Raw genomic sequence first — 27,059 nt, 5'->3', positions numbered from 1 at the left:
AAATGTTGTTGCCTTGGACAAGATATGTCTGTAAGTATGAGTGACAATAAAATAATTATTAACTTTTGTTTTGTGTAAAAATGGTACGATAATTTGTACATTTGAAAGTTTTATCTTGTTATCAAATCACTTTGATTGTCACATCACATGTGCAGGTACACTGGTACAGTACATGTGAGTGAAATTCTTGTTTGCGAGCTTCACAAGCAACAGAGGTGTGCAAAAATACAATAACGTAAAACAAGCAAAATATAAGAACGGCTAAATCTGAGACTAATAAATATATGTACAATATATAATAGTACATGCATTACTGGATGTGTATACTAAATATGTTTTTCTACACGCGCGTGTGTGTGTGTGTACATATTTTACAAATTAAATAGAGTAAACAATAAAATAAAATATACAGAGGTTGGTAGTTGGACATGTGCAAAACAAGTGGCATTTATATACAGTGTGGAGTGCATAATGTTGAAGTTCCAGTAGTGAAGGTGAGGTGTCTATGAAGTGTCCAGCAGTCTGATGGCCTGGTGGAAAAAGATGTCTCTCAGTCTGCTGGTTGGGGACCGGATGCTGCAGAACCTCCTTCCTGTTGGAAGTAGTCTGAACAGTTGATGGCTGGGGGGACTGGAGTCCTTGATGGTCCTCCCCGCTTTCCTCAGGCAGCGCTTCCTGTAGATGTCTTGGAGGGAGGGAAGCTCACCTCCAATTATCCGTTCAGAGCACCGCACTACTCGCTGGAGAGCTTTGCGGTTGTAAGCGGTGCTGTTGCCGTACCAGGTGGTGATGCATCCAGTGAGGATGCTCTCAATGGCACAGCGATAGAAGGTCCTGAGGATGCGGGGGCTCATGCCAAATCTTTTCAGTCTCCTGAGAAAGAAGAGGCGCTGCTGCGCCTTCTTCACTGTTTTGTTTATGTGTCCTGACTACGTAAGATCCTCAGCCAGATGTACACCAAGGAAGCGGAAGCTGCTCACTCTCCACAGCGGCGCCGTTGATGGTGATGGGGGTGTGTACTTCTCTGCACCTCATGGGGGATGAGGTGATGCTGCCCAGTCTGACTACTTGGCGTCTATCAGACAGGAAGTTAAGGATCCAGCTGCAGAGGGAGCTGCTCAGTCCTAGATCCTGCAGTTTCCTGTCCAGCTTCGAGGGAACGATGGTATTGAATACTGAGCTGTAATCTACTGTTAGCTTGCAGTAAGAGTGTAACAAGCTAGTTTACAATGTTAGTTAGCTAATACAGTATTTTGTACTTTCAGTTTTACGATGGTCAAAGAGAAGGCAATGGTCAGAGGCCATTCTTCAATAAATCAGCGCAGAAAGGAAAACAAGTCTGGTTATTGGAGCATCGTTATCTCGCTGTCTAGCTGGTGAAACTAAGGAACTCAGGGCGAGGACAGCAAAGTTACCAAAGGGGAAAAACTATCAAATTAAAACTGCATCATCTCAAAAATCACAAGTTTCTCTAAAATGTGTTTATTCTAGGGCTGCAGTTATTCATCATTTTAGTCATCAATCATTTTATTGATTGTTCGAAAATTGAATTGGATTCGAAATAGTTTTCTTATTAATGAGCAATAATTATTATTATTCCAAAGAGAAAACACACGGGTCTTTTGGTTACCATTTTAGAAATTGCCATCCTTTAATGATTCATCTGTTAAAAAAAATATTTTGACTGCTTTTATCTAAAAAATATTTTGAGATGCTGAAATGCTGAAATAATAATAATAAAAAAAACAGACACTGATGTCAACATAAAGGTAAACACGCAATTTAGTTTCTTTAGTTTCTGGTTCTCTCCTGTATGGACTAGAGAACGCACGATACCACTTTTTTGTGTCCAGTATCAATATGAATCCGATACAGCGTATTTTTATAATCAATAAAACAGTTTTTTTAATATCTTTCTTTATTTTGTATAAGTTCATACTCAAGTTTTAAAAAATAAAACATTAAAGTTATTTAGTTATACCTGTATGCAAAAAACACACTGCACCCAAAATATTTCATAGTTCAGCAACACTGATCAATCTAATAAACTTAAACCTGCACCATCCTCCCTATTCTGGTATTTTAAAGAGTACTTAGCAGAAATATTAAACAACCTAACTAATAGGGTTGCAAACTCCCAGCAAAAAAAAAACTAAAGGGAACCATCGCCCACCCTCTGCCTCGTGATGCTTAATCGACATAATCGACTTTAATTTAATGCATGTATTTAAAAAAAATGCACAGAAATCAATTATTTTTCAACAACAATTAAATAGATTCAACATCTTTCTTCAACAGAACTGCAGACTGCACAGATGGTATCTTCCCAAAGGAAAAAGTACTATAACTTACTAGGGTATATATTAGACTTAATAGTTACTATATACAATATTAGATTTCTATACATTTTACGTTAGATAAAAACTTTGGTTATAAGATTCAGATAATTATTTATTAAAAGCGAGACATTTTAAACGAGAATAAGAAAGAAAAGTATTTCTTTGTGCCCCCCTTTTCCCTGTTAATGCCCCAGCTGGCCCCCTGGCAAAACTTTGCTAGACCCGCCCCTGCACAGTTACCAGCTGTCAGTTACTTATAGCATTAGGCATTAAAGTAATATTAAATAAATTCTAACAACAGCTTATCAAGCTTAAACGTGCTGCTGTGGTTTATCTGCTGGTTTCCTCTTTCTGGTGCAAAGTGGGAAACAAACAAGAGAGACGGAACTTGCGATCAGCTGATCATTGATTAGTTTCATGATTGAAGTAGCAGCAGGAGAGGGAGGGGGAGAGGAGGCGCGGCAGTCGCTCCATATATCGGTTGTTAAGCTTAACGTGGGAATGCGTTACAAACATTGAGAGAGAAACTTACAAACTTGCTTTACTTCTCTAGGACAGCTTTCACTGAGAAGAAATGCCGATTTGGAAACATGTAGCGAGGCGCTAAATGCTCCACCAGACAACCGAGAGGTCTCTTGTTGTCACATGCAAGAAAGCATGCTCTGAAGAATATCCAGGTAGATAACTGTGGCGATATGTTGGTTATATTACTTTAAAGTGCAACTGGCTAATTCTCATTTTAGCCAACTCGAAAAGTAAAAATGATGCAACAACCTTGAAATAACACATTTATCTCACTGAAACATGTCATTTAAATAAAAACATTTACTGAAATTAAAATAAATATACTGAATATAATATGGCTCAGATTTAATGGAATATAATGATCCTTTTGTGTTGCTGTTAAAGAAAGGGATAATGTGTGAATACTGTTTTTAAACTATGGGCTACAAACTAAATCCTTTTATTATTTCTGTCCTCGGTTTTAACTCATTAATAATCATTAGGATGAAGCCCCCTAAAAAACAACGTAAAGGTCATGAAAATGTAAACAATTTGGCATTTTGATGATGCATCATCCACATTAAAAAGTAGAGATCATATCAGCCCTGTATTTACTTGTATCGGATACATAAAAAATCTTTCCGTATCGCACAGCACTACAGAAAGCTCTTTTCTAGGGTTGTATTAAACATCTGTAACTACCGTAACTCCTGATCCATTTCCTCAATTAAAAGAAGTCCAATGATTCCCGAGAGCAGCAACTCTGCACTTTTCATTAATATTTGCATCATTACGGTAATCCCAGGTACATTGTTGCAGCAGCCCCGTGAAGGCAAAGGTTGAGAGAATAGTGAGTGAGCGTGATGGAACAATGTTATCACACGTTTGGCTTCTTTTTACCATGTTTGTTTCTTTTGTTCTTTCATGTGTTATTTACCAAGATTTGGATGGTGTTCTGCCTCGAGTTACCATAATGTCCCTAACATCACAAAAAAAGCACAGAGTTGCTGCTTTCAAGAACTGCTGGAATTTTTCATTTGCCCCAATGGTTCAAGACTCAAGTTAGGCTAAAAACACTGGGACCAGTTTAAATGGGTTCATGTGTGTCAGCTGCATCGTCACTGCTGCTCTTATGTTATGTGTTTTTGTTGAAAACTAGGTGCTGTTTGGCCTTAATGATGTCAAACTTTTCATTCACTTGTTTGCTCCTAAATACGTTTCTATTGCAGGTCTTTTCCAGTTGAAAATGTGAGTGAGCACTACACAAATTACTGACACTGAAATACACTGAAAAGAAAAACAACTAAACTAAATCCAAACAAAAACAACTAAACGAAGTAGTTACACACGTTATAGAATATATATACTGGGCATACAAGCCTGGCCTAAGCTTTCTGTCAGGAAGACTGCAGCAGTCCAGGAGTTGGGTTAACTGTCTTTAAGTCCCACAGAAGAAATGTTTACATCAAAGTGCTTGCCAGGCTTAATCCAAATTAGGTACAGCCATACTTGAACTTATCATTGTATAGTATGTGGGACTATGAGCAATGGTTTTCTGGAAACAGAAACAGGCAATTTTATCATTAGTAGAGTCACAAATAACTAGAAAAACAATTGAAAACATAATGTACTCAACACAGCAATATCTCACAATATCCACAAGGGGTCACTATAGCTCATATATTGCCTAAATAGCACGTCATACAAATTGCCAATCATAAGGCACGGACATGGCAAGCTAGCCACAGTTAAACTAAACAATAGAAAAGTCCTTTATTTGTAATACCGCTGGATGTAATGACTGCGGGAGATTACAGCCACTGCTATTAACTTAGTGCCAAATAATCCTACCAACATGGTATCAAAGAACTGAGGCATAACTTTAACATGCACAAACAATTATAACAGCTTCATGCGAGTCATCCTGCCAAAAGGACTAACACTCACAGGTTCATAAACACACAACTTAATCACACGAAACAACTGCGATGCTCTGCAGTGGCACCTTTAGTCACTCCCACTCTGCGTGCTGAGCACATGCCCACTGATACGCTTATTTCCTTTGAGTGTGCTTGATTTCTGCCTCTAGACATTCTGAGGCCGAGTCAGAGCAGGAAACTTGAGCACACGTGGTCTCATTAAATCAGACAGCTGGAGTCATTTAAAAAGGATCTTTTAAGCAGTGCTGTCCCTCAGCTTCATAGTAGATCCATCTATGGATCAGTTTGAAAATCCTAGCTGTCTTCTTTCTAGTTATCATGTTACAAGATTTTAAGAAAACTTGAACGCTGATCATGAGTTGAATGCCACTGATCTTCAAAAGCATCCAAGCTTTTTGATAAATGCACACAAAAGTCGGGTGTCCATGCCACCCGCATGCAAGGTGACAAAAATACCCCAATCAGCCTTTCAAGCTGACAGCTAAAGAAACCATTTCACCAGATTTAGCTTCTTGGATATTGTGTTCACTATACTGTGTTCAAAATGTACTTCTCATTTAATAGAAGAAATGTAATCATGTCAATATAGAGGATTTCAAATTCTCACTCCTGTTAATTAAAAAAAAGAAAAAAGTAGGATAAGACATGAGAAACTCGTTGAAAAGGACAGTCTCCATTATAGCACCTCATGGAAGCTTTGTTAGACGACCTGTCATTAAAAACTAGAAAGACCATCCAGGATCGGGAGCTTTCAGACTTCCAGGTATGACAACAAGCCTATTGCTGGTTTGCCCACTCTGACTGTGTCAGTATTTGCTCCACATACCAACTGCTCTGACCCTAAAGTAAGCCAGAATCCCACACAGCCATATGTAGGCACATTCCAACCACAAAGAATAACTGGGGATTCTTCATCCTGTAAACATCCTGAACAACTGGTTTTGGTGGTTTGATGGGAACAGATCCTCACCTGATCAGGAATACCAACGATCACCCCACCACTCATGTCTTGTTGGGAAATGTTTGCAGTCCTCAAGCTGTGAAAGTCATCAGGTGCAGCAGTCATGAATACCATGTAAACATCCCTGTTGGTAGGACAAACAAATAACAGTGGGATTCATTCGAGAAAACAGAACTTGTTTGATTCCCTGTCTGACAAAAAGAAATTAATGCAACGTAAAAATTAGATTTAAAAAATCAGCAGCATCATATGTAACCAGGTCCTAAATTACATATTGTTATAATTACACAAAATTTGTTCTAAAGCCCAAACTGCTCCTGGTATATCTGACTTTTAGCACCTCCAAGCCTGTAGTCATCTTGGTTATTAGTTAGGCCCCTCCCCCGTGTGTCGCTATGTGTATAGGCACTGTTAATGCTAGCATGAACAGATCATTCTTGCTGGCTGTTGTAGTGGCTTGAGCTAACTCTCATCCCAACTGTTTATATTTGGTTACAGGAGCTGGAGTGGGCATTAATGCTCCACAATTTACAAGCTGGGACCTGCCGCTAATCCATGGTTAAAGCCTTTACCCACATCAACACTGCAGGCAGAGGCTAACATCTGCAATACTATTAATAATTACACATAACTGTAGCAACAACAAAGAGAGGCTCGAACAAGAAAGGCTTGAAACCCTTAGAAAAGACTGATCAGAGTTGGTTCAATGAACTCTGATCATGTTCATTCGGAGTTAAGCTCGTGTGTGTTTAGAGACAGAAAGCCATCATGTTACCAGGATTCTCCAGAGAAACACAGAAATAAAGAGCAGAGCCTCCATCTTCATTTAGTGGACAGAGGAATATGATCACAAATCAGTGTGGGCCAAAATTTGTATCTTAAAAACTAGGAGGGGATAAAGTTATACCAACATACTGTAATATTTTTATAATATACACTAGCAAACTTTCATGCTGTGTGTGATATTAAAAATATTGTATTGTGTGATATCACATTCTATTGTGATACAGCATTTTAATCTGACCTTTGATTTCTAAATGCTTCATTAAACTGTCAAATATACAAATATAGACAACTGTGGGATTTGTCTAAAGTATTTGCATATGCCATAGAAATGTTAGCACTCACAGTTTACTGGGCAAGGTTTCTGCAAAGTTTCAACAAGACCAGTCCACTTATGACAAACGCGATCATACGAGCATTATAGTACGATGCAGTCTCTGCATGATATGACTATCTATTCAGCTGTAACCTGACAGGGACAAAGTCTAGGAGACAGAAACTGAAGATAGACACCATTTACTGATGGACCTGTTATATTAGGTGACAATTCCACGTGAAAGTCAAAAGAAATGAATACATACAGGGCAAGTCTTTATGAGGCAAACATGATGTGCATCTCACACGAAAGCGATTTAGGTGATTTTCTGTGAGAAATGTGTAAAAAGATCCGTACTCTGAATTTCAGATACTATTGATCTGTTTGTTGTGTGTCTGAGGGTTTACGCAGGGACGTTTTGTGTAAGCACTGATTGCTACAGTAGCATCCGATCAATGCTTACAGTGCAAAGAAACTGGCCTACAGTCTGACAGCTGCATTAATGTCTACACAATCTAAGAGTTTGAAAGATGGACACACGTGAGATGATCATAAATCCACAACAGAATCCTTTCTGTCCTAACATACTGATGAGAAAATAACTGAAGCACTCGTGTCAAGAACAACAACAAAAAGGGAAACATGCCTAACTTGGATTTCAGTGGCGGATCTCGAAAAATATCAGTGAGCAACACGATCTGGATGGCAAACAAGGTAACAGACAACCACACACTCACTTATGACACACACTGGAAGGAAGAACTCAGATACATCTGGAAGAAACAGCTGCATCAGTCAGACAATTGCAGAATATGATCAATTAGAACTGAAAACATTTAACTATATGGATCACAATACACAGGACTTGGAATATGAAATAGATCCAGACAACAACTTCTTCTCATCTAACAATAACAATTGCTGCTACTATACAAATAAAGACTACAATCAGAGGATTAAAACTGAGAATAAATGATCAATTATCCACTTTAACTGTAGAAATCTCTATGCCAATTTTAATCATATCAAAGAATATCTTAACCAGTTTTCACCTCCATTTAGTGTCATTGCCTTATCAGAAACTTGGATCAATATGGAAAAAGGAACAGACTTTGAACTGGAGGGTTATGAATTCACATTTATAACTAGGCCAAACAAAGGAGGAGGAGGAGTGGCCTTGTATGTGGACAAATCCTTGAACTTTAATGTGGTGGAAAAGATGACGATGGTGATTGATAATGTACTAGAATGTATTACAGTTGAAATTTGTAAAGAAAAAAGTAAAAATGTAATCATTAGCTGTATATACAGAGCTCCAGGTAGTAGTATTGAGACATTTAAAGACTGGATAGAAGAAACATTTATTGAAATAGCTCACAAAAAAGTTTTCATTTGTGGAGACTTCAATATTGATTTGCTAAACCCAAATAAACATATAACCACTGAGGAATTTATAAACACAATGCACTATATGAACCTATTCCCTAAAACTACTAGACCTACCAGGATCACACAACATTTTTACAAATGACATTGAAAATAAGACTGTAAGTGGACTCCTGATTAATAACATAAGTGACCATCTTCCAATTTTTACAATCTATGATAGGAATTACAAGATCAATAAAATGGACAGTAAAAAAGAGTACAGACGAGTAAGAACAGAAGAAAGAATGAACGCATTTAAAAAAGAGTTACTGAAAGAGAACTGGGGTGAAGTATATCAGGAACAGGACGTTAATAGTGCGTATAATGAATTCCTTAGAATATTTACATTACTGTACAATACCAACTGTCCAATAAAGCAATATAGTAGGAAACATAAATATATGGACTGTCCATGGATAACAAAAGGTCTGCAAAATGCATGTATAAAGAAAAATGCTCTATATAGAGAGTCCTTAAGAACGAGAACTAAAGATGCTGAAATCAGATACAAAAGATATAAAAATAGGTTAACTAATAATAATAATAATAATAATGGATAAGATTTATATAGCGCTTTTCTAGGCACCCAAAGCGCTTTACAATTCCACTATTCATTCACTCTCACATTCACACACTGGTGGAGGCAGCTACAGTTGTAGCCACAGCTGCCCTGGGGCAGACTGACAGAAGCCAGGCTGCCATATCGCGCCATCGGCCCCTCTGGCCAACACATATACTTAGATTTAGTAAAAAGGAATACTATATGAAGCAATTAGATATAAATAGAAATAATAATAAAAGATTATGGGAAATCCTGAACAGTGTTATAAAATGTGGGACTGGACAAAAGAACTATCCCAAGTATTTCATTTGTAATGACCATGAAGAATACAACATGGATGTTGTGGCAAATAGTCTCAATGAATTCTTTGTAACTGCTGGACCAAATTTAGCAAGAACAATCACTCATCCTGGGAAAGCACAGGAAAAACCCGATACACTGATAGACAGAAATCCATATTCTATGTTTCTCACAGCTGTTGATGAAAATGTTAGTTTTTGAAATTGTCAAAAAATGTAAAAATCACAAATCTTTGGATTGTAATGATATTGATATGATAGTGGTTAAAAGAGTCATTGAGGCTATTATAAAACCGTTTACATACATCTGTAATTTATCATTTCAAACTGGTCGATTTCCAGACAGAATGAAAATAGCAAAAGTTATACCTCTATACAAATCTGGAAACAAACACCATTTCACAAACTACAGGCCTGTCTCTTTACTACCTCAATTCTCAAAAGTTCTTGAAAAACTGTTTAAAAACCGACTGGAAAATTTTATAGATAAACATAAACTACTCACTGAGAGTCAGTACGGATTCAGATCAAGCAGATCAACATCATCGGCACTATAAGATTCAATAGATTACATCACAAATTCCATAGACAAAAAGCAATATGTGGCTGGGTTATTCATAAACTTGACAAAGGCATTTGACACTATAGATCAGGATATATTAATAAGAAAACTGGAACGTTATGGTGTCAGAGGGGTAGTTTTAGATTGGGTCCGGAGTTATTTAAGTGACAGGAAGCAGTTTGTGAAAATAAATGGTGGTTGCTCCTTATGTGTGGACATTGCTTGTTGTGTACCCCAACGGTCAGTTTTGGGTCCAAAATTCTTCACCTTGTACATTAACGACATCTGTAAAGTGTCCAAAGTATTAAAAATGGTTCTCGTTGCTGACGATACAAACATTTTTTGCTCTGGTGATGATCTGCAGAATTTATTGGAGGATATGACTAATGAAATAAGTAAAGTGAAGTTCTGGCTTGATAAAAATAAATTATCATTAAATTTGAATAAATCCAAACTTATGTTATTTGGAAATAGTAGTTTAAATACAAATGCAAAGATTCAAATAAATGGTGTTGATATTGAAAGAGTCAGTGAAAATAAATTTCTGGGGGTAATAATAGATGAAAAACTTAACTGGAGAGCTCACGTAAGATATATTCATTCCAAAGTATCACAAAGTATCACAAGGCAAAACAGGCATTCGACAGAACATCACTTCATATTCTCTACTGTTCACTGATTTCACCATACTTAAGCTATTGTGCAGAGGTCTGGGGCAATAACTATAAAACCACATTACATTCACTTTTCACTCTTCAAAAAAAAGCAATTCGAATCATCCACAATGCAGGTTATAGGAACATACAAACTCACTATTTTTACAGTCTGAAATATTGAAAATTGACGATCTAGTTCCAAACAGCACAAATTCTATTCAAAGCAAAAAATAAAGAACTGCCAGGTAATATTCTGAGTATGTTTTTTTTTGTTTCTTTTGAAAGAAGGAAGTTATAATTTAAGGGGTTTTGGTAACTTCAAAACAATGAAGGTCCGTACTAGAGATGGACCGATCCGATATTACGTATCGGTCCAATACTGACGTAAATTACTGGATCGGATATCGGAGAGAAATAAAAAAATGTAATCCGATCCATTAATAAACAATATATATGTTTGTAATTTGAAGGAGTCATTTGGTGTCACCCAGTAGCCAAGGTACAGAGGGCGCAGGGGGCTGCGACGACAAGCCCGCAGGCCCTGCCGGCAGCCATTCGCGCCAGAGCAGACCAAACCCCAGTCCCAGAGGCCCGAGGTACAAGGGCACCTCACCCCCGGAAAGAGCTGAGAAGAGCCCCAGATGTGGGGTCAGTAACTGTCCCAAAATGCAGTCCTGGATGGACTAAAGACGGCTGAACGAAGTTTAAAAACTACAAGTCCCAGCATCCTCTGTGTTTAGGGAGGAGCAGTGAAAGTGAAAGTGTTGATCCTCCGTTCTGAGCAGCAGCAGGAGGGGGAAGGTGGAGCTGAGGCAGGTGAGTGTTAACATGAATATGTTTCTTCTTATGACATAAAATAATTCCACGCTGTTCGTGTCTGTGGGTGAAACGTGAGGCCGGTCGGCTCCTCTGAGCGCTGGTTTCCTGTAAGTAGAGAGGAAGAGAGAGCAGGAGGAGAGTGAGAGCTGTGCTGAGGCAGGTGAGTGTTAACACCGCTCTGACATTACTGTGTCTCTGTGGCGGGAACAACAGGCTCCATCAGTGGAGGCAAAAATAATCAGACTTTGGTTTTTCAAAGGAAACTACTTTATGTCGGAAGAGGCCGCGCGCTGATTGGATAGCGACTTGTCCATCTCAAGTTATTAGCCAATGAGCGCGCAGGTTCACAGTAAGACCCGCCCTTATCACGACGTCTTTTAAAACTAAAATGGTGACAGAAACTCGGTGAGTGGAGTTCAGGCTGACTTTACGAAAGTGCGACGTTTGAGCCACTTCCTGTTCTCAGTCCCGGCGTCCTGATCACCGAGGTTTCTGTTGCTCTGATGTCTGATATTGATTATATCGGTAAACAGGCTGTAGGCAGAAACATCAGGTCTGATCTGAAAATCCCTTCAGAAACAAACTTTAAAGAGTTTTATGTCCGTGTGAGGCCGCACGCTGATTGGATAACCACCTGTCAGTCTCAAGTTATTATTAGCCAATGAGCGCGCAGATTCACAGTAAGACCTTCTCACGTCATTTTTTAAACTAAAACATCAACAGTGAAACTGTAACGTGTCCTGTGATCTATAAACACTCTGTGATGAATAATCTGAAGTCATTTTGAGCCTGACAGTAGTTTCCTGTCACAGAGCAGAAGCTGCAGGCAGTTTTTGGCACCTTTATATTTAATTTATTCCAAAATAAATCAATAAAGGTAATAATAATAATGGATTGGATTTATATAGCGCTTTTCATGGCACCCAAAGCGCTTTACAATGCCACTATTCATTCACTCTCGCATTCACACACTGGTGGAGGCAGCTACGGTTGTAGCCACAGCTGCCCTGGGGGAGACTGACAGAAGCGAGGCTGCCATATCGCGCCATCGGCCCCTCTGGCTAACACCAGTAGGCGGTAGGGTAAAGTGTCTTGCCCAAGGACACAACGACCAGGACAGAGATCCCGGGGATCGAACCGGCAACCTTCCGGTTACAGATACGCTTCCCAACCCCTTGAGCCACAGTGCTTCCAGTACAACAGCACCTCTGAGTGTGTGTGTTTACCTCTCAGACTAACTCCACCCTGACATCAAGAAGATGGAGGAAGAGGACGGAGCAGCATCTGCAGCATCCAGCTGTGTGTCTGTGAGGAGTGACGGGGTTACACAAACACCTCCACCTTACAGTCATGGACCTGCAGCAACAATGTTCTTCAATCATGGAGCTCAGCTGACCATGTAAGAGATCTGCTGACTCAGAGTTTAAAGGTTGTTTATATACATGTATTCTACCAGTGACATCATAAATGATTCCTTATGGTCGTGTTGATTTAAAAAAAGAACCAAATCTGAGAGCAGCTCCAACCCTTTAGTTTAAAATCAGCTGATTTAGTTTTTTTTCCTACAGTAACTTCAGTGTATTTAATCAGAATCAGATACTTTATTAATCCTTAATGAAAGTATGTGTTTGCAGTTACTCTAACACAGTAACAATAACTGACTGAACTAATGACATAATACAATATATATGACAGTGTTACAGAATATAAGAAATGGCTCTAATATATACAAACAGCTCAATCATAAATATCCAGAATATTACAAATGATCTCTCTTCATTTGTAGGTTTTAGTGGACTCCTCGTACTGTGTAGTGGTTTTCATGGGACAAAGGCATTGTATTCCAAGATCTGGGAGATTGTAGAAATGAGCAGCGATGCCCTTCTTACCATCTTTCCAGAAACATAAGTGATCTGGAAGCTGTTAGGCTGACTTACAGCAGCAGCACTTTCTGCACCTGCATAAACTCCAGAACACATTTACTAACAGTGTTTGTTGCTGTGTGTGCTGCAGCTTTGATTTTTTTTGAGAGTTAATATTTTGGCTGATAAGTTTGACTGGGAAACTCAAAGCTCAATAGTCTGTATCAACAGAAATTCACTGCAGTCTGTGTAATATTTGATGTGTCATAATTTATTCCAGTCTATCTTTCAAATACATATTTGTGTTGCAATGTCATGCACAAACACAACTATTAGATCCTTTAGATCAAACCTGTGTCATTCTTTTGGTCCACTGCAGTGTAGTAAGCCATCAGATGCCCCTATTTGAAACTAAGAATATTACATGAAATTGTTTGTTTGGCCAAAAATGGGTAAATGATGTAATTTGGTAAAAAAGAAAAGAAAACAACCATAATTTTTATGTGTTGTTTAGAATGAAAGCAATTTTACCTAAATTGCATGATTTAGCACTGTCAATAACAAGGAATTTAAAAATGTCATAATGGGTTTCAAGTGGCCAAAAGCTGAAAATAAATCTAGACCTTTTCATTCAATTTGCATTAACACAGCAAAAATGGTCCAAAAAAAGAAGTGGCCACAAATAGCCAGGATAGAGCCCAGAAGGTTAATGCATAAAATGTATAAAATATTATTGATTACAGGGTAATACATTAATGTTAATAGCATCTGTAAGCTTTTTATTTTGAAGTTACAAGTATAAACAATGCTGAGCCTTGAAGGTTTTTTTGTAAGAAGACTAAGACCACAGTGAGGGCGTTTTATTTTCATGGACTTTCCACAAGCCACAGTTTCATTCAGCACAGAGGGAGGAGCACATGAATGTTCTACTGAAGATTCAGATGCTGGAGACAAAACATCGAGAGGGAGGCGGGGCTCTTTGGAGAGTGCAGCGGGGAGCAGTCCTGAATGCTGACATGACAATGCTGACATGATGCTGTATGACTGTCATGTTACAGACAAGGCAGTGAAAGTGCACCGGCATATCATTTTGTCTGGAAGAGAGAAAAAAACAACAACATGTAATTTAAATGCAGTTGTATAGAATGCAATCAGTTTATCTAACAATCAGATTGTACATATTAACAAAAGTATCCAAGCCATGCTCAATAATGAAAGCAAAATGGTGTGGACCACAAGAGCGGTCAGGAAATATGGTAAACAGGAAAAAAAAAATTTCATGAAAACACTTTTTTCTCTTGTTGATGAATGAACTGAACTGTACAATGTGAAAATCAACTTTTAGGTCAACAAAGAGACTGCAGAGGTGCTGAAAAGAGGTGCATATTTATAACTTTAACTATGAGGTATATTTAATACCAACATACCTTTGAAGGCAAAGCATTTTTAATGTGTCCATTTATATGCTCCTCGATCTTTGCCCTGACAGTAGGGCTGAGAGTGGGGCACAGAGGGCAGTGAAACAGCCAACACGTGGTGCATTCCTGCAATTCTGGCTTGGAGGCAGAACTCCAAATTGATATGTGGATCTAAAACAGAGAGAAACAGATAAACACCATATACACATTTAAGTTCAGGTTTTAGCAGAAATAACACGTTACAGTTAGCATATAAGAGATTTGGGAGAAAATTCTTTACAAAAACATAATTTACAAGACACTTTTATTCGTGACATACGTATATATTGACATAGACAATTTAACAAATGCTAACTAACATCTGGGCAATAAAAAAGCAGAACAGAATGGAATAGAGAATATTAGTATTTCTAAATATATAAACCTCTTTGTGACAAACTTTACAGTGTTGATTAGGGCTGGGTATCGTGTAACGCAAAGTTATTTAAGGACTAGTTTATTTCAATGGATGAATTTACTGACTGACGCGCAGAAGAAATAGTTCTTTATGGAGCCTAGATGGTGTGAATGATGAGACCAAAGACTGCAATATCTTGTACCAAAAATATATTGAATAAATGGGGGACAGGGGAAATGGAACAAAATAATTAATACAACACACAACATAAACGCCCACAATTAAATAATAAATCAATGCTGTGATTTTTCTGTGCAAGAGTCCTTTTGCTAAGAGTCCTTTTTTTTTGGTCCTTTTCTTTTTAAAGTTCACTTTCAAGGTATTCCTCCTTAGGGTCCAGCTTCATACAATGGGGAAATATGTCCGTAATCCAAAGACGGCTAAGTGGGGGAAAAGAGGGGAAAACAGAGAATGGTCCTACCGGCTCGCCACTTCAATATGAACAAGATCAATTCAAAGGGGGGGAAAAAAAAACCTGACCTGTAGGTCAGAAAAATGTCCATTAGCACATCAAGTTCGATTCAGTTTACGGGTAAACAAATATATTTTTCTGCAAGTCTATGTAACAATGCAAATCATCATCATCAATCAATGTACAAAAATTATTAATCATCTTGGCTACGTAGCTTAATCTATACATTCCAGTAGCGTTCGCTACAAACAATACAAAAACAACAATAAAGAAAAACAACTGTCTAACAGACAGCATAGCCGAATTCAAGGCAACACATAACAATAATCATTCGATCGCACTTTGTTTCAAAGTAAGCCCATAAAAATGCTTAAGTAAATAAAAGTGTTCAAAAACAGCGGTTTTTGAACTGGAGTTCTGCTCGCGGTGGGAACTCCGCCGCACAAAGTCATTTTTTAATCGCGAAAACGATCGGCTGGTTACTGACAACCAAAGGGTGAAAGATATTAAGGACACTTACCGCTGAGGTGAAATGAGTTTATAGATGAATTGAGGGGAGAAAACGCTTTGTTTTCCAACACCGTTCTAAATGCCATAAGCTCACAGCCACAGCAGGAGTCGAACCCGGAAGTATCCCTCCACAGCCGGTTTTCAGAGTTGCCGCGACGTGGAAGGAGCCAATCAGAAGAGGGGCCTCAAATCAGCTGACGTGGGTCATGTGACAGGGAGTAGTTGATATGGGTTACAATTGTCACTGATTTCTAGAATCGATTCAATTCCGATTCACAAGGTCCCGAATCGATTCGATCCACGATTCGATTTAATTCGATTCGATTCGATTTAAATCTGGGAAATTTTGACAGTCAGAAATATAATTCAGATCAGTACATTTAGATATTTTTGTATCAATCAAAAGGAAGCTGACACACGCAAGACTTTATCACAGGTGTGAGCGTCACAGCAGATGCCTTTGTGTCAAAGTAGCTGAAGATAAAACAGAAAAACATGAAGGTGATTTTCCTGGCCTGGGATTTTATAAAGATATTCTGCAGTACATCAAAAACGAAAGAAAACCATTAATCAACATATGAACATTACCTCTGACGTTATACCGGTTTTATTAGAGACACGGTTAAGCGTTTTGCATTTTGAATAATTTTAAAAAGTTTACATTTGTTCAGTATTGAACAGCAGAAATTAGGTTTTCTTTTCGGAAGAATGTAAAAGGGAAAAAAACAGCGGCCGACAGCGCTGTAAGCAACAGTAGACTTGTGCGTAACAAGCAAGCGAATAATGAAGAAAGCGAAACTGTTCTTGAAGTACAGAGAGAGGGAGAGAGAGAGAGAGAGAGAGAGGGAGAGAGAGAGAGAGAGGGAGAGAGAGCTGTGCATCGTGGTGGAAGCAAAACAGTAAAAGTCAGAGTGAATTCATGACGATGTTTATGTGAAGCGTTTGGATCTTCTTTTGCTGCTGGTTCGGTCAATATTGTTTGGAGAGAGATCAAACTAACAGCTTTAGAATCAGCGCATAAAGGGCGTGAACACAAAGCGCGGACCCGCCGACAGATCAGAATCAGCGAGCTGTCGGCTTTCAGCCCCGACTGTGAGAAAGGCGACATCTAACTGATTCTGATCCGCGGGACGCGCTGTGTGTTTAAGTCTATGTGCAGAATCCCTGTACCTGCTCTCATTTACTGTCTTAACTGTTTGGTGGTTCTTGAAATTTTGTGAGATGTCACCAGAGATTCTGGCATTTCGGGCAAAATAAATTTATATTAAAAAAATCGATTCAGGATTTTAATGAATTGATTTTACGTTATCCAAGCCAGAATCGATTTTAATCGATGAATCGATTATAAAAACCCACCCCTAGTGTTGATGCAGGTGGAATGAAAGACATGAACAAAGTGCAATATGCAGTAAATGGAACAATGTGCATTGATGTTACAGATAGTGAAAAGCAGTTCAATAACAAGCAAAAATCAAATACTTTTGAAACTGACCACTAAATGCTAACCAGAGGTGTTAAAAGTACACATTCCTTACTAAAGTTTAGATACCTTGGGGGTCTGACCGTTGTTGTAACGCTAACAAAGTGCCAACATAATCAGTTTAAGCAAAGTAGTTACTGTGGAGGTCCCAATATGGCGCTCCCCAGTGGCTGCAGCCAGACCCTTCTCACCTACCCGGCCGTCGGTGGACACGGCCCACGTAGACCGTGTTGCTAAAATGATTAAGCTTGCAATATATTAGTACTGCAAGATATCTGTCGCCAAAGTGCTCGATCATAGGGGTCATATGATTGTTAGATTTTCTCTGCATGTATTATTGTAGGGTCTACCTTTCAATATAAAGCGCCTTGAGTCAACTGTTGTTGTGAATTAGCGCTGTATAAATAAAATTGAATTTAATCAACCTTGAATCACAGGTCAGAGGTCAAATGTGACACAAGATTTTAAAATCTCAAATGGTCCTGTCTGTACTAACTGTCAGTTATCATGTTTACAGACAGAATGACACAAAATCATATCCTTGTTTTCCTGTGAACATCTCTGCAGCTGTTTGTAATCTAATCTCAGATTACTGTTACTGACAGAAACTATGACATCATTTAGTTTCTGTGTTTACAGCTGCTTAAAAGATTTTAACCAGAGAATCTATCTCTGATTGATGTGTGTGTTTGCAGAGGTCAGAGGTCACAGTCTCCAGTATCCAGCTGTGTGTCTGTGAGGAGTGACTGGTCCAAAGAACATCCTGTAAACTTCAGTGATGAACCTGCAGCAACAATGTTCTTCAGTCATGGACGCCAGCTGACCATGTAAGAGATCTGCTAACTGTAATTCTACCACTGACATCATAGTTTATTCCTAACAGTGGTCTGTGTATGATGATGCTCGTTCTGGGTGTATTTTCCTGCTGATGCAAATGCATCTACTTTACCCTTCATCTGTCAGTTTGGACCAAAACATGCAATGAAACAGACCCAGGCTGTTCACCCTCAAAGTAAAACTTTGTTTTTTAAAATGTGTTAGTTTATTTTGTGTATGCACTTTACATTGGAGTTGTTGTCATGACAACAACAAACTGTATGTGAGCTCCTACAGAGTAGTCTCCTTAAATGAACGGAGGATTCAGGGTCACCTGGTCCAGCCCTAACTATATGCTTTAGCAAAAAGGAAAGTTTGAAGCCTAATCTTGAAAGTAGAGATAGTGTCTGTCTCCTGAATCCAAACTGGAAGCTGGTTCCACAGAAGAGGGGCCTGAAAACTGAAGGCTCTGCCTCCCATTCTACTTTTAAATACTCTAGGAATTCATCTTCACACACTCAGGTCAATTATGGTGTTCCACAGGGTTCAGTGCTAGGACCAATTCTGTTTACATTATACATTCTTCCCTCAGGCAGTATCATCAGAAGCCATAGCATACATTTTCACTGCTATGCTGATGACACACAGCTCTATGTGTCCACATATGAAAAGAAATGTTTTTTCTGTTTGCAGAGGTCAGAGGTCACAGTCTCCAGTATCCAGCTGTGTGTCTGTGAGGAGTGACTGGTCCAAAGAACATCCTCTAAACTTCAGTAATGAACCTGCAGCAACAATGTTCTTCAGTCATGGACGCCAGCTGACCATGTAAGAGATCTGCTGACTCATTTATAGGTGCTTGAAGTTGTTGACCACTTTGTTATTACAGTTAGTGGGGATAGGTTAATTGGTCAATCTAAATTGTGAGTATGAATGGTTGTCTGTCTCTGTGTGTTAGCCCTGCGACAGACTGGCGACCTGTCCAGGGTCGACAATGCCTCTCGCCCTATGACCCCGTGATCCTGAAAAGGACAAGTGGAAGCAAATGGATGGATGATCTAAAACTTAAACTAGACAAAGATGACCGAGTGAGAGAAGGATATTGGACTTGGTTATTAGTTTTCTTAGAAATTATCTAATATAAAATCTGCTTTTAATATTTAAAAAGGTAATTTGTTTTTCAGTTGATTTTATTTTAATAAGAACAAATTTGTGTCTATACATGAATCAAACAGAATTGTGAGGCTGTGACAGAAACAGGTGTTAACAGGTCTGATAACCTGTGAGGTTGTTTCCCCTCTGCAGTTTCCACAGATGGATTATTGATAAGAGGAGAAAATATAAGATGATTAAAGCCAGAGTTAAAATTCAGTGCTGTGAAAGTCAGTTAGTTCAGCTGGTGGGAGGAGCTGTGTGAAGGTGTGTGTCAGCAGGAGGAGACGGTGACATCACTGTTTATAAGACTGTTGGAAACGAGTCTGTGAAAGAAATCTGTAGCATCAGTCTGTGAGAATCATTTTACTGTCTCTGACAGCCCAGAACAGATATGACCAACATAAGCTTTGAATTTAGTGACGAGGAACAGAACAGCTCTGTGTGTAACATGGTGACGTTACACTGTGTGTAACATGGAGAAAGTATCAGGATAATAATCTGAACTGAGTCATCAGAAATAGAAAGATGGTCTCAACAGGCCACTGAGCTGATCTCCAAAGAAATGCAGAAGATTGAAGAGTCCGAGGCTGTTTATTTGTCACAGGCATCGTCATACACGTACAACACAGTGAAATGTGCTGAGCTGCTCCTGTGACTGGACAAAACATTAGAAACAATCATTAAATGAAATAATGAAACATTGTGCAGATGTAATGTTAAAGTGCTTTGTGCCACATTAGCACAGCATGTACTGACAGAGCAGTGCAAGCAGAACAAAGCAAATGAGCAAAGTGATGTAAACAGAGTAACTGAACAGAGTGAGCAGAGTAATATCAGCAGTAATGAAGCAGCAGGATCAGTGTAGCAGCGTGTGACGTCATAATGAATCAGGTATGATCTGAAATATGACAGTGAGACAAGAACATGATGTAAGGTCCTGTTTAAACCCTGATGGTGATGCTATGAGGGGAGCATGTTCTGATTTAGGACTTGGATGGTCTGAGGATAGAAGCTCCTCTCTGTTTGTGTCCTGATGGTGCAGAAGCTTCTGCCTGATTGTAGAAGGAGCTGAAGCCAGCATCATCCCAGAGGTGAAGCTCCTCTGTGTGCAGACCTGAGGTCAGATTCCTCCAGGCTGATGTTCAGGATCTACAGAAACGTGTGGTTGTAGTTATTGCTGCACTGTGTGCTGACAGCAGATACTCAGAACAAAGCGCTGCACACGTGTTCTTTACAAACATCTGTACATATAAAATATGGATCATGGCAGTGAATGAACACGTTTCTGTCATTTGTTTCATTGGCTTCTTTTTTCTGCCTGTGTTCATGTGATTAATGTCTAACACATAAACAGGTTTGTAATCAAACATCACATCATCAGGGAGGCATCATGAAACAAAGTTACTGCTGGAGGCTGAACTCAATTTGGTGGCAATGTTCAAAAATATCACTCAGATCATTTCAAAGCTTTTAGTTCTTCTTCTTCACTTCTGTAAAATAATAGAAAGGAAATCAGAACCCAGAAGTTCACTTCCTGATGACTGAACTCTTTCAAAATAAAGCTGAAAGCTCTGAATGTGACACCGCTGCTCCACCACAGTTTTTAGAGGAGGTCAAAGGTCAGTTGAAAGTGATGGATCCCAAACTTCCAGTACATCCAGTGAAGGACATAATCAGCTCTGTGATGAAGGCTTTTACTGTGGAGTTTGTAGGCTGATCACTCTGTGTTTAATAAGACAGGCAGGAACAGCAAAGGAAACTTGGATTCTGAACTCAAACACAAGTTTCTCCACTTTGACTTTTCTCTGTGACCATCAGAGCTTCTGCACAGTGTCATCAAATCTGGATGTTTGTCACTGACAGTCAATGATTTTAGTGATAAAGAAATGTGTTCACAGAGGGAGGAAGAGGAAGAGGAGTGGTGTCTGTGAGGAGGAGCAGCTGTCCTGCTGTGCTTTGTGTCAGGACGTCCTGAAGGATCCAGTCTCTACCAGCTGTGGACACTGGTTCTGCAGACAGTGCATGTCCTCATACTGGGACCAGTCTGCTTCATCAGGAGACTGGTCCTGTCCCCAGTGTGGAGAAAGATCCAGAAGCAGAGCTGGACTGCAGACAGCCAGTCAGAGCAGCTGTGTACAAAGTAAGACTGAACATCTGTCTGCTGATGGACTCATTTCTGAAAACTGGACTTCTTGTTGTTGTTCAGACATTGAAGAGTTTTCTGTCTGTTTTTCTTTCTTTCAGCAGATGTTGGTCTGCAGGAGGTTTTAGATGAACATAAGATCAGTCTGAGGAGGAGATGTGAACGTGTCACTGAAGGAAGTGATGAAACAGGAAGTAGAACCCTCCTCAACAGGATCTACACTGAGCTCTACATCACAGAGGGACAGAGTGAAGAGGTTCATAGCCAACATGAGGTGAGGCAGCTGGAGACAGCTTCCAAGATGGACGCCCTCCATGACACTCCAATCAGGTGCCAGGACATCTTTAAAGCCTTACCTGACCAACAGAGACCCATCAGAGTGGTTCTGACCAACGGCGTGGCTGGTGTTGGAAAAACCTTCTCAGTGCAGAAGTTCACTCTGGACTGGGCAGAGGGCTTGGAGAACCAACATGTCAGTGTGGTGGTTCTGCTTTCATTCAGGGAGCTGAACCTGATCAGAGAGGAGCAGTACAGTCTTCTGGAGCTGCTCCATGTTTTCCATCCAACATTACAGAAGGTCACAGCAGAGAAGCTGGCTGTCTCTCAGCTTTTGTTCATCTTTGACGGCCTGGATGAAAGCAGACTTTCATTGGATTTCACCAACAGGAAGCTGCTGTCTGATGTCACACAGAAGTCATCAGTCAGCCAGCTGCTGACAAACCTCATCCAGGGGAATCTGCTTCCCTCGGCTCTCGTCTGGATAACTTCCCGACCTGCAGCAGCCAATCAGATCCCTCCTACATGTGTTGACAGGCTAACAGAAGTACGAGGCTTCACTGACGCCCAGAAGGAGGAGTACTTCAGGAGGAGATTCAGTGATGAAGAGCTGTCCAGCAGAATCATCTCCCACATGAAGACATCCAGGAGCCTCCACATCATGTGTAGAATCCCAGTCTTCTGCTGGATCACTGCTACAGTTCTGGAGCACATGTTGACTACAGAGCAGAGAGGAGAGCTGCCCAAGACCCTGACTGACATGTACTCACACTTCCTGCTGGTTCAGACAAAGAGGAAGAAGAACAAGTACCACGAGGGACATGAGACGAGTCCACAGGAGCTGACGGAGGCTGACAGGGAAGTTCTTCTGAAGCTGGGGAGGCTGGCGTTTGAACATCTGGAGAAAGGAAACATCATGTTCTACCAAGAAGACCTGGAGCAGTGTGGTCTGGATGTGACAGAGGCCTCGGTGTACTCAGGAGTTTGTACAGAGATCTTCAAAAGAGAGTGTGTGATCTTCCAGAAACCAGTCTACTGCTTTGTTCATCTGAGCATCCAGGAGTTTCTGGCTGCAGTCTACATGTTCCACTGTTTCACCAACAGGAAGTCAGAGGTGCTGAAGAACTTCTTGGGAAAAAAATACAAAGAGTCATCTCTGGATGATTTTTTGATGGAAACACTAACAAAATCCTTCAGGAGTAAAAATGGTCGTCTGGACCTGTTTGTTCGCTTCCTTCATGGCCTCTGTCTGGAGTCCAACCAGAGACTCTTAGGAGGTCTGCTGGGTCAGACAGAGAACAGTCCAGAAACCATCCAGAGAGTCATCAAGAATCTAAAAGGAAGGAAGACAAAATCCTCTCCTGACAGAAGCATTAACATCTTCCACTGTCTGATGGAGATGAACGACATCTTATTATCTCAGGAGATCCAAGAGTTCCTGAAGTCAGAGAACAAATCAAAGGAACTCTCTGAGATCCACTGCTCAGCTCTGGCCTTCATGCTGCAGATGTCAGAGGAGGTTCTGGATGAGTTTGACCTGCAGAAGTACAAAACATCAGCAGAGGGACGACGTCGACTGATTGCAGCTGTGAGGAACTTCAGAAAGGCTCGGTGAGTCCAGATGTGATCATTAATATTATCAATTAGTGATAGTTTAGTTACTCAGTCACACAGTAATAAATTCTGCTTTATTTTGTGTTCACAGTGAAGAGTTGTTTTCATGCTTTTAAAAATGTTTTGTTTTTTATCAGAACACTACATTTGTATTATTCTGGCAGAGACCTTGGTAGGAGAGTGCACCTTCACATGTATGTGGGTGTGTAACTGTGAGCTTTTCATCACGTCGTCGGTTTTTAGTCTTACGCTGAGTTTGCAGTCTGACATGTTTTATCTGTGTGCTGTTTCCGCTTGGTCGTGTTAACACGGTGCAGCAGACAGTAATGAGACTGTTGCTCATGTCTGTGCTGCTGTTGGTCTGTTAGCATTGCTCCTTAGGAGAGAAGACTGAAGTGAGACTTTACAAAGAACGTGTTTGTAGTAAAGTGAAACTGTGTGAAACAGTGAAGATGGTCCAAAGCAGCCTCTGTTTGTGCTTCTGATCACTGCTCTTTCTGTCTGATGTTATTGTCTTTATCTGGGCTCTGATTGCACTTTCTTAATTTTTCCAACTAATTATTGAACGTGTGAACAATCACATTATCTGTGACATCATCACCATCAGCATATGTGCTTCAGTTCTTTAGTTTTTCTTTCCTCTGTACTAAAGAGCTGAGATGGACAGCAGTGTGCCAGCATACATCCAAAATTAGAGTCAAAGGTCACTGCAGGTCATTATTTTTATACTGTCACCACTCGTGACTCCGCCCCTTTACAACAAAAGTCCCACAAACAGCGTGTGAGGTCACGAACACACCACAGCATCACCAAGTCACAAGGACGAGGCTCTGACAGGGACGACTCACAGCAGGAAGAGGTCAGTCTGTGCCCGTTGGCAGACTGTTGGGCGTGATCACGTCGTATCTGCATTATTTGGTACGATCATCATAGAAATGATCAGAAATCATCACCAGACGAGAAGCTGAGCTTTGATTACTTGATGCCAGCATCATCATCATCATCCCTGGTGGTTGGTGACGTGTAGCAGCAGTGAGTGGGCCAGAGTGATTTGTGTGTTTGTTTTTCTTAAAGTGGATTGTTGAGTCATTCTGGCTCGTTTTGGTTTCACAGCCATCCTCCTCACCTGGATGCTGACTTGCCACTTAGTGAGAGCTCTGTGGAGATCTTCAGGTTCGCCAGTATAGTCGAGAGTCACTTTTATTCTTTTGGGACCCGACGCTGGAGATGTGGAGCTCACAGGGGCCTTACTTGCCGAGTTCTTCAGCGTGATTTCTCCACGGTGAACAGGTTTACCGTGGAGCACAAGAAAGCTGACCTTATTGCTTCGATGGAAACGGAGTAAGGCCGAGTTTTAGGACCACGGTAAGAAAAATATTCCCGATCATTTTAAGATAAAGTCGAGGTTAAAGTCAAAATTGTATTTGGAGAAAAAAGTTGAAATGTGGAGATTTGATGTTTCAAGACAAACTGCCAGGTTTGCTGTCCCCTCTACAAAACGCTTTGTTTAGATGAGTTAGTGAAACAAAGTGATCCACCGTCTTATGATAATAACTTTATTTCTAAAGCGCTTTCAAACAAAGTGCTGAACCAATATTTCATCATCCAGTTTTGCAGCATCCATCCTCTTTATTGTATGAAGGTGGAACCATCGATAACCTCGCATCCGTCCATTACAAGACATTTGATTTTGTACAAATCTTCCAGATTTGTGTTTTTCAGCTTTCTGCACCATCCTTTCAGCATCTTTATACTTTTCACCACACTGTGTTTATATAACACATGGATGTGTAACAGGAATCATTTCCCTTCTTTAGCTAACACCACTGCTGAAGTTTCACTGACTCAGAGAGTACAGCAGCTGTGGCACTTTGTCCTGAAACAGCAAATCTCCACATTTCTTCTTTATTCTCAAAGTCATTTTCACCTTTAATGTTGAAATTAAGGACATTATTTTTTCCTTAATGTGGCATGGGCCTTCTGTATAACAGAGACCCAGCAGTAACTAGTGAAGCCCAGTGTGAGGGTCTCTGTCTTTAAAATAATGAGAGCTGGTGATAAAGTGGTGGTGAGGGAATCACGGCTGAGACTGAACTTCGATCCGCCTCCCTGCATCCTTTTTACTTACCAAGAGAGTTTCCACAGATCCTTGTTACTGATGTGTACGTTCAACTGAGGGCGAATGTGGAAGTCGCCACTCAGACCACAGTAACGTCACACCAGACGCTCCCAGTTTATTTTGTCATTTTAATCAATGTACAGTTGGGAGGTCGCTCGCTGACGTTTGTTATGGCTCCATCAAGGAACCTAATAAATCTTTCTGTAGAGCTCTCTGTGGCATGTTTGACTGAAATGTGTTTTATTTGGTTCCCATCATGAAATCTGTCTTAAAGAGAACTAAACCTCAGTGCTGGTTCTGGTGTGGTCAGCGAGTCCATCCAGACCCTTCAAGACTGTTTTTCTTGGACTGATTAGGACTTATTTCAAAATGCTTGTGTGACTTGGATAAATTTACAGACTGTGCACATGTGCACTGGCTCCAGACGTGGGGTTGTCCTGCATAGTCAGTGGTGTCAGTAAATCATTAAGTAAAATAATATGTAACTAGATTCCTTTGAAAGAGCAACCATGGATGACAAAGCTGGGCGGAGTCTGCTCTAAGACACCAAATGAGCAAATGTTTGCTGACCTGTATCAGTGATCACCTTTTTGTTGGCCTGGTCCCCCAGTCCTCCCACTCCCCCCGGTCCTCGGTGGATGCTGTCACTTCCTCTGACACTGGCTCACCATTTATGTTGTGTCAAGAATCAAACGTGAAGATCTAATTTACTCTAAACTCTCTGACTGTTACTAATATAGTCATAAAATATGCAACAACCACTGGAGATGGAGATGAAGCTTCAACTTGCAGAAAATAGTTTATTAAAATCAGTTTGAATAAACCCAAGGCTCAGAGCAAAAGAGACAAAAGCGCCCCCAAGTGGTCAGACTGTAGACGAACAGAATAAACCCTATCAAAGACAAACACGCTGGAAGCATCTTTTCTAACACTCCAGTATTTATTAGCATTTATTATAAATTTATTGTGACTTTGAAGACGTTCAGTGTTTCCTTTGGTATAACGGAGGTCTGACTACAGTCCAGTAAACACACTGATTAGGATTATAGATTAAACTGCAGTAATACTTTCACAGTGTGCAGTGATGCACAGGTCCGAGTGGTTTTACACTGAAATTCTCAACAACAGGAAACTATAAGAATTTGTTACTCTAATAATAAACATAGAAGAAGAAAAACATTTTTCATTTAGAGTTGATGAATATAAATGAATTTGAACTTTACAAACCAATCAAAGACAAACTGATCCATGTGAGTTTATAACAATATTCAAAGGCTGCTGCTGGACACAGACAGGTAACATCATTTTGACTTGCTGTCACCTGGATCTGGAGTCATAAACACTGAAGCGCTGAACATTAATACAAGTCTGTTTCTGCCAACTAGTGATAAACCTGCAGACTAATGGCTCAGAAAGCTAAAATGAGCCAATCATTTCTGTGTTTAGTTCCCCTGAAATCAGATGTGATATCAGCAGCTCTGAGTTCATTCATCATTACTGTCCAGTGATGAGATTTCTGCTCCGTTTGGTGACAGTCAGCAGATTTTTCCTGAGTGTGGACGTGAACAGTCGTACCTGACAGCAGCAGGTAGCAAACAGAGATCGTCTTTCCAGCTGGAACTCTTCACTGA

General features: G+C 40.0%; 1 protein-coding gene across 9 annotated transcripts in view; it reads left to right on the top strand.

The window, feature by feature from the left end:
• Positions 1-11,019: 11,019 nt before the first annotated feature.
• LOC146681970 (NLR family CARD domain-containing protein 3-like) overlaps positions 11,020-27,059 on the top strand; it is a 34,287-nt gene continuing 18,247 nt past the window's right edge. For 2 of the 9 annotated variants that reach the window (XM_085448435.1, XM_085448441.1), the window contains exons 1-6: positions 11,023-11,166; positions 12,403-12,568; positions 18,004-18,135; positions 18,818-18,949; positions 21,175-21,416; positions 21,521-23,306. In XM_085448435.1, coding sequence (XP_085304561.1) covers positions 12,429-12,568; positions 18,004-18,135; positions 18,818-18,949; positions 21,175-21,416; positions 21,521-23,306 — 2,432 coding nt within the window. In that variant the 5' untranslated portion in view covers positions 11,023-11,166; positions 12,403-12,428. Of the gene's footprint in view, positions 11,167-11,292; positions 11,330-12,402; positions 12,569-18,003; positions 18,136-18,817; positions 18,950-21,174; positions 21,417-21,520; positions 23,307-24,422; positions 24,675-27,059 lie in introns of those variants that run through there. The other 7 variants (XM_085448442.1, XM_085448439.1, XM_085448437.1 and 4 more) reach the window with 7 other exon arrangements.

Source organism: Copadichromis virginalis, linkage group LG23 (genome assembly GCF_057382275.1).
Source record: "Copadichromis virginalis isolate Kocher_CV1m ecotype Utaka linkage group LG23, C_Virginalis_male_GT1.1, whole genome shotgun sequence".
NCBI lineage: Eukaryota > Metazoa > Chordata > Actinopteri > Cichliformes > Cichlidae > Copadichromis > Copadichromis virginalis.
The sequence above is the reverse complement of the archived record's forward strand: the minus strand, read 5'-3'. Positions and strand labels throughout refer to the sequence as shown.